Raw genomic sequence first — 13,228 nt, forward strand, 5'->3', positions numbered from 1 at the left:
GTCAGGGGAGACCGCGAAAGGGCCGGAGACACATTTGTCCTGAGGGTGGATTTAGGCCTGCGGCGGGGGGGGAGGGGGGGGGTTGGTCCAGCCAGGCGGAAGGAAACGCCCCCTCCGACTAGACCACGCCCCTTCGGCTAGGGCACGCCCCCTCAACGAGACCACACCCGCGGGTAGACCACGCCCCTCAGGTTAGGCCACGCCCCTCGCTCCCCCGCCGGTCGGTCGCCGGCTCGCGCGCCGCTGTGGGGCCTCCGCACCGGCAGGGGGCGGCAGACCGGCCGCCGCGCTTCCCACGCACGCCCCGCGCGCGGCTGCTTCCGGGGCAGAGGTCAGCCGCGGCGCCGCGCGACCATGGTGCAGCTCCGGCCGCGGGCCTCGCGCGCCCCGGCGTCGGCGTCCGCGATGGTGGACGAGGGCCAGCCCCCGTCGGAGGAGGCGGCGGAGCACGGCCTGCTGCTCGGGCAGCCCAGCAGCGGCGCGGCCGCCGAGCCGCTGGAGGACGAGGACGGCGACGGGGACGAGGGCTCCGACGACGACGCCCCGGAGGAGCTGACCTTCGCCAGCGCCCAGGCCGGCGCGCGGGAGGAGGAGAAGCGCGTGCGGGAGACGCTGCGCAGGTTCGGCCCCGCGCCGGCGGGACGCGGCCCCCCTGTACCCCCCGATCCCCCAGCCCCCCGCTGACGCGGGCGTCCCGCTCCCCCGCAGGGACCGGGCCCTCCTGAAGGAGAAGAGGAAGCGGCGCGAGGAGCTGTTCATCGAGCAGAAGGTTCGCCCCCTCGGGCCTCGCTGCAGCTGGCTCGGGGCGAAGCCCCGGCTCTGCCGAGGGGCGGCGGGGATGCGGCCGCAGAGGGCGGGGCCCGGGTGGCTCCGCGGCAGCCTCTGGCCTCGCGAGGGGCTTCTCCGCCGCAGGTTGCGGGAGAGTTGGACCACGCCTGCCCGGCGCGGGTGTGGCCGCAGAGGGACCCGTCCCGTGGGCCGGGCTGAGCCCCTTCAACCTGAAACCCGGGCGCGGGGGCGGGGGTCCAGCGGGCACCCTGCATCGGCCGGATTCAGGTTCTTGCCCAGACCCAGGGCCGCCCTTGAAATCTGTAACTTCAGAAGCAACCCGGGGCTCATTGTCATGTTCCTCACTTACTGTTGGTTTTTAAAATCTGTTTAAGAAAAGGAAGCTCCTTCCAGATACTATTCTAGAGAAGTTAACAGCTTCGCAGACCAAGTAAGTAACGGATCTTGTATTATTTACACGCACCCCTCTTTGAACTACGGCTAGAAACATTGGAAGCCACGTAACTGAGGAAATGATAAGCCCAAATTAAGAAATGACACAGTAGATTTCAGGATTTGGTGGGAAATGTGGAGGGAATTCCTGCAGATGACGCTCGCTTCGGGCTTCCCAGCCCGCGTCTATGTAGTAAGCTGTGCAGCGGTTGCACCGCGCAGATGCTGCCGAGTAGGTGTTTTGAAATTTACAACTAAGGCAAACAGCAGCCACTTACCCACAAGCTCATAAAGCTCAACCTGTCCCACACTTACCTGCCACCAACCTGTTCCTCCTCCTCTGCCCCCATTTCATTTCGCAGCTTTGCCATTCACTGTTTACAGCCAAATGCTCTTCTTCTGTCCCAAAGAAATAAATACAATTAAATTTCAACTAATAAATATTTGGAGTCTCCCCCCCCCTTAATGCTTTTATTTCAAAAGTTCATTTACTTAGTCCAGTGATTCTCAAATTTTCTGTAAAAGGACTTTTCTGAAAGTCCTCGGTCCTGAATACAGTAAACACAAACGTTTATTTGGTGGCAGAGTTCCTTTTCCCCTTTCATCTTTTCAAATCAACCTTAAATGCCACCTCTTCATTCTTTTAACTTCATTCATTCACTCATTACTATAGCTTTTCTGTGCTTCTGTATTAAGCATCTCATTTTTTTTTTTTCCAGTTTATTTTTGTCTGTCAGACCATACTTACTGAGGCTAGAGTCTTTGTGTCCATCATTATGTCTCGTGCAAACTGTGGAATTAATCCTTTGTGATTTCTCCAAATAAACTGAGGCAGGCCTACCACCCTTTCCTTTGCATTTTGGATACTCCATTATATATAACTCATCCTTAAATCACTTTTTAACTCTGTTAACCATAATAATCTGCTTTCAGAAGCCTGTTACTATGCACTCAGATTTTCAGATCTGAGATACTTGCCTCCCGTATATACTAGCTTGTTGACTGGGAGCTTGATGGCAGTGCATTCACTGGGCAAGTGGCTTCCTTTGTAAAAAAGCCTGCTAGATACAAGTTGATATTTGTCATTACAGTTAAGTGGTTTTTTTGTTTGTTTTCTTTCATAGCATAAAGAAATCACCAGGAAAACGCAAAGAAGGTATGAGCTATTTTGATTTAAATAACTTCTCACTTCCGGTGTCAAGTGCCTCTTTAGATGTTTGCATTTAAATGTTATTGGCCCGCAGAAAAAGCACAGACACAGACAGAACTGACCAAGTTTAGCTTGGACTTGTTCCCTATGTGTTACTACAAACAAAAATTGAATCTAAATTGGTATGTAATAAAGATTTAAAGGGAACTGCAATAAATGTTGATTTATTTTTGCCTAAATGCTAAATAAGATATAATTCCTTTTTTAGTTGATTTGCAAAAGAAAAACGAATGTGATAAAGGAAGCGACTCCAAGAAAACTAAAGTGCAAAAAGTACAGTCTGTTGGGTAAGGGTTGTCTTCTTTTCATATAGGATATAAAGGTGACCTTTTGAGTATTTATGTGGAAAAAATATAAGCAGTTTCAGATAGAACCCTGTAGAAAAATCAATTTTGGTATTTATATTAAAGCATTTGTTACACTTAAATGTGAGTTTTAGGCTGTTTCTTAATAAATAGCCCTGTAAGTTAGCTTTATTCATTATCTACTTTTACAAAATTAGGATTTTTTTTTTTTTTTTTTTGCTATTTGAGACAATAAACAAAAATAGTTTGAAAATGCCTAGACATGTCATTAATAACTTCATTCGCTTTGACTTTTTGTATTGTTCATCAGCCAGAATAAAAGCTACTTGGCTGTAAGGCTAAAAGATCAAGATCTAAGAGATTCAAGGAAAGAGGCAGCCAAAGCCTTCATACAGAATTCTTTATATGGTCCAGGAACCAACAGAACTACAGGTACTTCCTTATAGGCGTCTTCTTCTCACTTTTTGTTGTGAATAAGACCAAGAAAGAATAAGTAATTCTCTTTTCTAGTAAACAAGTTCCTGTCTCTTGAAAACAAGAGGTTACCAGTGAAAAAAGCTGCAGCCCAATTTTTAAATAATGCTTGGGGTAAGAGCCATCTACAGTCTCTTGACTTTGTAGTTTTATGTATGTACTGAATAATGTTCTTTTTAAAAAGAGATAATTACTCAAATAGTTATGACAGATCATTTTTATATTTTTTTAGAAATTGTTTTTGAATAGGTCGGCATAGTATATGTATCTAATGTACACTCTAATTCAGTCAACCTAATAATTAAATTCAAAATTGTGTAACAAGTAATCTTTACTGACATTCCAGTTACGTTTTGAATTTTTTGCTGGGAATTCTGTAAATAACACTACACAAAACTTTCTGTTCTAGGAACCCAGAAAAAACAAAATGCCAAGAGGTTTAAGAGACGGTGGATGTTCAGAAAGATGAAAACTTCTAAGAAGTAAATCGAAGCTAAATGTATATAAAGAGCTTGTTATTCACAGGGTTCATTTTTATGAGAGGAAAAAACCTAATAAATCATTCCTAAATCATCCTAAGTGTCATCACAAAAATCGTGAATCTATACTGAAAGGAGGGCCCGGTCACATTTTGTGCTTCTGGAGCATGGCCATGCCTTGTCTGTGAGAGCTCTGGAACAAAAACAGATTCAAACAAATTTTTTCCTTTCTTTTGTATTTATGTAATGGACACAAACAATAACCCCATAACAGTAGTAGTGTTTCTTGTATCCCTCCCTGCCACAGCCCCCATGGGTATGTGGCAGGAATGGCAGGAAAAAAGTAACATCCAGAAAAAGTCTTAACTGTGTTCTCCAATGCCTTAGTCACTCGGATGTTTTGGTGCTATTGGTGAGACTGTTTTTCAGAATGTGGTACAAGAAGTAACTGGAACAGTACGATTATCTAAAGTTCAAGTCTTTGTGTACAAAATACAGTCAATGCCACATTTGCCAAGCCAAAGGATACAGTTAGCCAGCTTTGTTCTTTTAAAGTGAGACTGGAGGTTTGCTTCACTGGCAGAGTCACGTGAAAATTTCACGTAAAGATTATTTCTTTGTCTTTCATCCACAACATCAGGTTTGACCCCAATCCAGGAAGGCCAGTACCCTGAAGGCAGTCTTAGGCTGTGGACTCATTTATGCACTCACCTAATATAGAAACTCAATTGAGACTCCAGTATCTGTAGAAGTAAATTTTTAATGGCTGGTTAATTATATCACTACATTTTTATTGCAATATAGTACTCATTTAAGCACTTAAAAATGGAAGGTGTACAAAGATTAAATTAAGACACGGTAAATTGACTAAATATTTGGTTTTTATATAAATAAAGGTCATAACCACACTGTTGACATTTAATACTGTTATAATACAACAGTTAAACTTGTGAGTCTACAACAGAAGTCCTCTGTAGTTAAACAGGAAACAAAGTTGAAAAAGACCATGTTAAAACAAAACTACTGGGACTAACAGGTCGGGATTGTAAGTAGCAACAAACATATTCACTCAGCTCCTGAGTATTTCAAGTTTTACAGTACACATTAAAAATGATTTCTTCCATCAACACTATAAATTCAAACTGTCGGATGTTTATGCATTTTGCAAGTTACACTGATTGGATGCTTAGATGGGAGCAGGGGTCCGAACATCTCCCAATTTGAAGTTTACATCACCCACATGCTAACACAAACACAACTTGTTCCACTTCCTTCCCCTCTCTCCCCCCAACAAAGGCGGCAGGATTTTTTGGTTTCTTTTAGGTAATTGTTTTAAAGGATTTGTGATGATCAATTTGAACGTCTGAAATTCAGTAATATTTAACTCTTAGACAACTAAGAGGTTAAAGATGGAAAATAATTTCTCCTAACACTAAGTTAGAAAATCATTTGCATCATGCTGTAAACTAGGAAGCAATGTAAAGCGACAAAAACCTGTCCCCAGTACATAATTAAAAAAAATCTAAATTTCAAATCAGCAGAGCTGGTCTACTTCCATGTTGACTATATGCCACAATATAAGTGTGAGCTCCTTAGATGCATAGCTAATGTAGATAGTCTTCCACTGTGGCAAATGCACAGGATCCAATTCCTGATCGAGCCATCAGTCCTAGACATTGTGTGGCCTGTCCCATTGCTAGGGCAAGTGGAGGTTGCTTTGGCAGATTGTGGGTTTCTGAGGAAAAATAATTAAAAATGGAAAAAGCAGTTAGCAAGGCATTAAAAGAACAATTAGGAAAATAATGCATTACTTACAAAATTACCAGTGCCTATACTACTCTTAAACACCTAACAAATGATCAATGTTTTGGAGCTACTACTCTGACAAGGTAATACGGGTGCTGGATATTCAACTTCAAGAAATACGCTTGTAGAATTAGGCTTTTAAAGTATTACTCAAGAACTTTTCTGTATTAGCTAAGATGGGAAAAATTCAGACCCTTATCTGATTATTTGTAGGGGGGAATAAGGAATGCTTAGTACTTCTCTTCTATTTGAGCAATGTCAGTTGACATTGAGGGAAAAAGTACCAGGTTGTCAGTGATTATTTCACTGATGGATTCTTTCCTTTCTGGGGACAGGACCCAATGAAGCTAATCATTCCATGGTATGCTGGTATTACTTGGGTTGGTTGGGAGAAAAAACACGTATAATTTCAGAGGGGTTAATTCCTAATTCGTAGGTGAAAAATTTTAAAAATTGCAAGATTTAAGTTTTCATGGTCCTACATACTAGAAATTTCTTTCTCAGACATTCGCATTACCAAAATTTGTTTTTAGCAGAGTTGAAAAATGAGTTATATGGTCAAAGTAGCCAAATTTATAGATGCTGGTAACTTCTTGCATGGAGATGTGCACATTTTAAGTTTATGTAGATTCCCGACTAATAAAACTACTAATCAACCTTTCATAAGCATAGCTGACAACAAAGGCTGATAAGGCTCAGTTTCTACTCTTGGTTACCAGGATGTACTGTGGTGGGAAGCTGCTGGGGAGGATGAAACAAAAATAAAAAGGGAGCAGGTTCTCTTGAAGGTACAAGAGAAAATAAATTGGGATAAATAACATTAAGGAAAAAGTATGCAAGGAAAGGCAAAAAGACCTGAGAAAGTGTGGTTTGAAAAGTGGCCTGTGGGTTATGGTTATTCAAGTACTGCCTGTTCTTTGGCAAAGCAGTATTTAGCTGAATTTTGGTGTTGACAGAACATTTTTTTCCAACTCTAAGCAGTTGATAGTTTATTCTGTTAACTTGAATCGATTTAATTTTTAGACAAAATCATATGATAACAGGGAATAAACACTGAAAAAGGAAACATCCTTTCAAGGATGTCTCTCGAAGGTTCCCAGGGAAGTAACCCTGCTCTGAGGCAAGCATCCAGGGGTCTTTACAATTTTATTTTAGCCAAGGGAGGCATCTACTTGTGAGCATCTTTAAGTTTTTTTGAAACAAGGAATCTGTAATAATTGTATACAATTAAATAGCAACTTGAAGCATAATATACAGATGAAACTATAAAATACAGCCCAGAATAAATATGCACAATACCCACTGCAATTTCATGATTCTGGAGGCATTACATTTAGTTAACGTAGTAAGTTGAAGCACTATCCATAGCTGAGCCTACGTGATATATGGCACAATGTGTAAGAATATATATACCTTGGAGATGATCCTAAGTAACTTAATTAAAAATTTAATTCCCTCGAAGGATCCAAGATACAAAAGTGGTCCTAAGAAAACTGATCCCATTTCTTTAAAAATTCTTTCCAAGTCTGAGTTACCTAAACACGAAGCAATTAGGGCTTCACGATTACCTATCATTTCAAAAAGATTACATGTATTTTCAAAAAGATTAAAAAATTGTAAATCATAATTTGTTCCACAATCCCAGTATTGCTACTTAGTTCTCTGACTTTTGCCATTAGAGTTAAATGATTGTATAATCAGGGAAAATAACACATTTACCAAAGAAAATTTGCAGTACTTACTATACACAAATTCTAAACTTAATACTCTAACACCAGATACTACTATTTTAGAACTTCAGTATTAGAACTTTATTACATGATGAGTTTAACATGGATTTTCTGAATACAAAGAAAGAGAGTAAGGCACAAATAGGCGTACTTTTAATTGCTTCCTTACGTGAAGTTCCAGCCCTGTGAGCCCTTTCCTTCCTGAACATCCTCTCAGCTCTCTGTGCGGCACTGCTCGCGTCTAGCTGAAACAGCCCGAAACATACTGCTAAAAGTCCCCGTATCTAATGGTCAGACAGCACACCAGGGACTTCTAAACAGGAGTCCCATTTTACCTCTAGAATTTCACTGTACAATCAAGTGAAAAATCACATCTATCTAAATTACTTTTGAAAAGAATTGCCCAGAACTTAAAAGTTTTATGTAAACAACTAACTTGATAGTTTATATACAAATGCACACAGTGAACAGTGACAGAATTCACAGTGAAAGTGTATTTGTTTTGTAAGCAAATACTTTCATGATATTTTAGTGAGCAGCCAAAGGAATGGCCACCAAGCAGAGGAACAGCAAATTCCAGTTCCTTACTTTACGCTCACCCGTGGCTAAGCCCATTTAAAGTGCTGCTCTCCAGCCATCCTTTGTATCTGGCAAAGGCTTGAGTTTTTACGCAACGTCAGGAGGTGGTGCCGACAGGGCACTCGCAAGTCACCTCGCAGTGCCACATGCCTCATCTTACATGGCGAGAGCTGGGACAGAGACGGCTCAGGCCAGAAACACTTACCGCACATCCACACACAACTTGTTTTCCAGCCATCCTAAGATGCAACCTAAAGTACGGTTTTGTCTCCATCTGAATCCATTTGATTGAGAATTGCAATAAATGAAGTTTTCTACACTTCAAGGTAATTTTAAAAATGTAGACACCATTTTTCTTGTAATTGTAATACAATTACCAGCACAAATAACCACCTCAAATAGCGGAGAATCTAATGGAAGGTGTGTGTCTGTCTTCACTTACCTAATATTGCACTGTTTAGAGCTGAGCACACAGGTTCTCTCTGAATTGGGTCAAGTTGATTTCCAACTGGGCTGTTCCAAGGATCTGAATAAGCTAGTAAACTGAATGCATCCTGTTGAAAACAATTTGATTTTACATTGAAACAGTTCACAGTGCTCATCTTGGTTATAAGCTGAGAAGTAAAATAGCCTTTAAGGCACTAGACTAATTTAAACCATTTATCCCTATGACGATGAGGCTATGTATGTTTTAATAGCTAGAATATGCAGCAAAGCCTACATTCTCAATAGTCTTCCCCGATTCCTGCATATGTTAATAACATATACAGAATAGTTCCCACCCATCCCCCCATAAAGAAGATGTAACTCCTGTGGAAGGCTGGGCTAATTAAGGAAAAGAGGAAGACAGAATATTCAGATGCTTTACTTTACAATTTATCTCCTATCAGAGACATGAATTTGACATTATAAACACAGGGCCTGCCTATATATTTTCTAAAACAGATGTGGGAACTGGGTAAATTGTACATCACTGGACATCATCTTCTTGAACTCAGTTCCCTTCAGGAACATTCCATGGCTCCAACCATTCTCAACACCTTTGTTAAAGTAACTGACACACAATCTTTCTTTGAAATAACTTTTTGCCTTCCTTCTCTGAGAGGTGCATAGGATAGTGGTTTCAGGCACTGGCTTCATGTTCAAACTGCATTACTAGCTGGCAAGTGGCCTCTGGCAAGTATCAACCTCTCTGTCAGCTTCATCGTTTGTTATAATGGCATCATAATAAAGCCAATTATTTCAGGGTAATAAGAGGACTGAGCTAAGGGAAGTCAGTGATGTGACAGAAGACAGTAAATGTCCTACCATTTTGTCAAAAGTCAATGTCCCACTTCAGAGTAATGAGAGAGAAAAACAGACACAGGGCACCTTCCTAACTCCAAAGACATCATGGAGGGGTGATGAGGAAACTAAATTAGTGAATTCAAAATTACTAAAGTATGGAAGATGGAATTCCTAAGGAATACTACCTCCCTGGTAAGGCTGCTCACATTCCTCTAGTCATCTATCTTACTAGTGTTCTGAAAGCAGAAGTGGAAGACAAGCTTCCTGCTCAGTTGTAACCTTGCCCTTTCTCAAATCTGCCTCTATATCTTGACAATTACAAAGGAAGTGCCCATTAAAGCAGAACTGTGCAGCTAGTCCGAGGCTCCAGGGATTATATATGCCCCTACACAAATATATAGTTCCCCATTGTCTTACACTGCTGAGTATTTCATGCACATTAGACTTCTTCCCTCAATTATTATAATGAAAGCTGTTTGAAGATAAAAATTATTATACTACAATGCAGGAGTCAGAGCCAAGGAGCCCATGGCAATCTAAAGTCTGGATATAATTTATAGTTGGGCATCTGAATCTATTAGTTCCGCTTTAATGTATTCAACTAACTCTAGAATTTGGCTGGTTGAATCTGGCGATATGAACCCGTGAACAGAAAAAACTCCACATATAAATGGACTTGTGCGGTTCAAAGCTGCAATGTTCAAGGGTCAGCCATATTTTGAATGCCCTGCAGCTATTCATGTGTTGGGTACAGGGAAGACACGTCACACACCTTCTGATTATAAAATCTAATTCTGGGCCTCCCCTGGTGGCGCAGCGGTTGAGTGCTGGGCTGCGAAGCTGCCTGCAGCCTCTGCAGCGCCGGTTCAATCGCTGGCCACTGGGTGAGGGTCCCACATGGCGCGCAGACCTCTCCTGCCGCCCGCTGCTCCCCTCAGCAGTGTACTTCGTCAGTCTGCCTGCTCTGTTCCCCGCTCTGGCTCTGGTGAATTCTCTCACCCTCCCGCACTTCTGACTGTACCCAGTGCTTGTGTGAATAAATAAATAAATAAATCTTAAAAAAAAATTAAAAAAAATTTAAAAAATTAAAAAAATCTAATTCTTATAGTATTTAGGATATTTCGTGCATTCCACAAAGCTACTAGGTTCTTCTATTCAAATGTACCGATAGACAGTAGCCAATGTCCTTAGATATTATCCACAGACAAACACAGCGACGAGAGTCTGTATTGTGCATTGACACTGGTTGGGGCAAGGTTTCAAGTGCTGATATGCATCACTTTATTTCATCTCCACAATAACTTTATAAGGTAAATACTATGTAATGTCCACCTTACAGAGATGTTTCCAAAGAAAGAGACTGCGGCAGTAAGAGGTTAGCTCACAGAGGCAGTTATACTTCTTTTGTTAAGATTAGTTTTATCATTTTAATTTACCAATCTGATATCATGAGGAAAAAAGTCTAAAATTTTGTTCTCATATTTGCGTAATTATTGAACACACCTGCCAGACACTGAGGACACAAGACAGCAATCACTAGGACCTCATCCCTGTTTCAAGGACTCAAAGACCTGTGTGGAAGGCAGACATGTAAATATGTGGGGTGGACTGTGTCACAAGACACAATCACAGAAATGGGCTCAGTTTACATGGAAAGTGAGGCTGAGAGAGAAGGAGGAAAAGCCTGGTTGAAACCTTGTATTATGCGTTAATTCTAAAGTGCCCCCAAATCACACTAAAATGCTGAATTTTTCCCAATAAGGCAGCGGAGTTTTAAATAAAGGATATGAATTAGAATCAAATTTAGAAATATCACACAGGAACACATGAAACACAGTTTAGTAGAGTGAAGCTACATAAGCGAGAAAACTAATCAAACCTCATAAAGAGGAGAAAGATTTACAGTATCCAGTTCTCAGAAGTCAACACCTAGAATTTTATCTTTCCTTACAAATGGGATGAAATCAGCGAAACAACATTAATGTTTTAAATTCATGCTGTAAAACTTAATTGGTAATGGTAACCAAAGAAATGCAAATAAGCAATTTTAAGATAGGACATTAAGGGCCTCCCTGGTGGCTCAGCGGTTGAGCACTGGGCTGCAAAGCTGCCCGCAGTCTCTGCAGCGCCGGTTCGATCCCCGGCCGCCAGCGAGGGTCCCACATGGCGTGACGGACCTCTCCTGTCTCGCCCGCTGCTCCCCTCAGCAGCGTATTTCTTGGTCAGTCTGTCTGTTCTGCTCCCCGCTCTGGCTCTGGTGAATTCTCTCACCCTCCCGTGCTTCTGACTGTACCCAGTGCTTGTGTAAACAAATAAATCTTAAAAAAAAAAAAAAAAAAAAATAGGACATTAAACTAACCAACCAGTGTGGATTTAACGTGGTAATGCCACTGGCATATTCTTTTATTACTGTTGGTAAGTTGGTAGAAGGTTCCTGGAAAGCAAGAGTCACAATAATTATATCATTTGACTCCATAATTCTACTTCTAGGGCTTTATTTCAATGGAATAATTTTAAAGAAGAAAGATAAAGATCTATCTGTACAAAGGTGCTTGAGAAAACATTTGAATGAAAATAAATATAACATCTAACAGCAGATTTTATATCTCAAGCTGATATAGCAACATAATAGAATATTATCATGTAGCCATTTAGAAACAATTGTAAATCAAGCACAGAAACTAGAAATAAATCTTTATGACAATAAGACAATACAAAACTATGCCTACAACAAGTAGATAAAATACATGCATATGGATTTAGGCCAAAAAAAAAGTTTCTGAAATATCAGTATTATGCATTAGTTTTTATTTTAGAAAAAAATATTAGCTCAATGGGAGTAATTTCTGAGGGAGTTGTGACTTCATTTAGGTAGGAGTCCCAAACTACTTATTTTGGCTTAAAATCTGCCTCAGTATCTAGGTGGGTCTGTTTCTGCTTCCAATGCTATTAAAATATTAAAAGCTCTTGCAGGCAGGGGCTGCTCCTTCATATCTGATGCTACATCATGCCTGCAGCAAGGCCTGGCCACCCTGCATGAGTTTAATAACAGCTGCTGAGCAATTTCAGGCAGTTCCCTTGGGAGTCACTAGCAGACAACAGGAAGAGGAAAGAACATCAGGGAAAACTAGAAAAGAGGTGCAGAGAAATCCCGGGTAGCTGCAGGGCCTGCTGTCCCATTTCACCAAGAGGGGGCTACTGAGGGTGCAGTTTGCCTACGAGTCCACAACTAGGGGACACAAAATACACACAGACACTAAGGTAAAGAACTAGGTAAATGTTTCAACTTTAACCAAATTATTCCCTTTATATGTGCATAGGATTCAGAAGTCTATGTAAATCCAAAAGAAATTAAAGATTAAAAAACCTCACTAGAATCACATGTGACCTGAAAGGAATAAAAGGAAAATACTTTATAAACCACAACTATGGCAAAAAACCTCCGACAATTTGTGTGTTTGTATGTATGTTATCCTCAAATTCTGTAGTCCTGTTTTTTAGGCACTTATAACTTCAATCTGTTGCTCAGTTTATCCCTATCGGGATCAAGGGAGGGAAGCAGCCCACTGTATTCAAGTTTCAAAGCAGTTGCCATTTGCTTAGAAGTGAAGAGATGCAAAATCAAAGCCATCTACACTCTTTAGATGAATGACATCTTCACATAATTCAATAAATAATCAAGAATTGGACTTCCCTGGTGGCACAAGGTTAATAAGCATAGCACTGTGAAGCATCCGCAGCCTCTGAAGCAGGAATTCGATCCCAGGCCAGCCAGGGAGCTACCCACATGGCGCAGCAGACCTCTCCTGTCTCGCCCGCTGCTCCCCTCAGCAGTGTTTTCCAGTCAGTCTGCCTGTTCTGCTACTCGCTCTGTCTCTGATGAATCCTCTCACCCCCTGCACCTCTGGCCTGTACCCCAGTTCTTGTATGCATAAATAAATCATAAAAAAAGAATTCTATTATCTTGGAGAACAGGCCTTTAGTACCATTTTCTGAGTGTCACGCAAATTGAAATACAAGACGCAGTAAGCTGATGAAATAAAATCTTAAAATTTCAAAGACTAAGAAACGTACATTCCTTCACTGAGCTCATTTACCATAAAATTTTAACAGGATAGATGACCTAGTGTAAAAAAA

The 13,228-nt window shown here is 41.1% G+C and overlaps 2 protein-coding genes across 2 annotated transcripts in view; one reads left to right on the forward strand and one right to left on the reverse strand.

Moving 5' to 3' along the window:
• The first annotated feature begins 354 nt into the window (after positions 1-354).
• Positions 355-4,574, forward strand: NOL7 (nucleolar protein 7). The gene is made up of 8 exons (XM_037518892.2): positions 355-620; positions 709-769; positions 1,164-1,219; positions 2,346-2,377; positions 2,640-2,718; positions 3,047-3,168; positions 3,247-3,324; positions 3,620-4,574. Exons 1-8 carry the CDS (start codon positions 355-357, stop codon positions 3,694-3,696), a joined length of 771 nt encoding a protein of 256 aa, XP_037374789.1. The 3' UTR covers positions 3,697-4,574.
• RANBP9 (RAN binding protein 9) overlaps positions 4,432-13,228 on the reverse strand; it is a 78,768-nt gene continuing 69,971 nt past the window's right edge. The window contains exons 13-14 of the mRNA XM_037518891.1: positions 8,247-8,358; positions 4,432-5,424 (exon numbers count right to left, since the gene is read on the reverse strand). Coding sequence (XP_037374788.1) covers positions 5,294-5,424; positions 8,247-8,358 — 243 coding nt within the window. The 3' untranslated portion in view covers positions 4,432-5,293. The remainder of the gene's footprint in view (positions 5,425-8,246; positions 8,359-13,228) is intronic.

Source organism: Talpa occidentalis, unplaced genomic scaffold (genome assembly GCF_014898055.3).
Source record: "Talpa occidentalis isolate TD23 unplaced genomic scaffold, MPIMG_talOcc4v2.1 talOcc4.2, whole genome shotgun sequence".
NCBI classification, from domain to species: Eukaryota; Metazoa; Chordata; class Mammalia; order Eulipotyphla; family Talpidae; genus Talpa; species Talpa occidentalis.

What these genes read in the sequence shown, in the direction of transcription:
- NOL7 (XM_037518892.2), top strand. Translation starts at nt 355, where the DNA reads ATGGTGCAGCTCCGGCCGCGGGCCTCGCGCGCCCCGGCGTCGGCGTCC. An exon ending in GTGCGGGAGACGCTGCGCAG is followed by an intron (nt 621 to 708) that starts GTTCGGCCCCGC and finishes GCTCCCCCGCAG; the next exon opens with GGACCGGGCCCTCCTGAAGG. An exon ending in AGCTGTTCATCGAGCAGAAG is followed by an intron (nt 770 to 1,163) that starts GTTCGCCCCCTC and finishes AATCTGTTTAAG; the next exon opens with AAAAGGAAGCTCCTTCCAGA.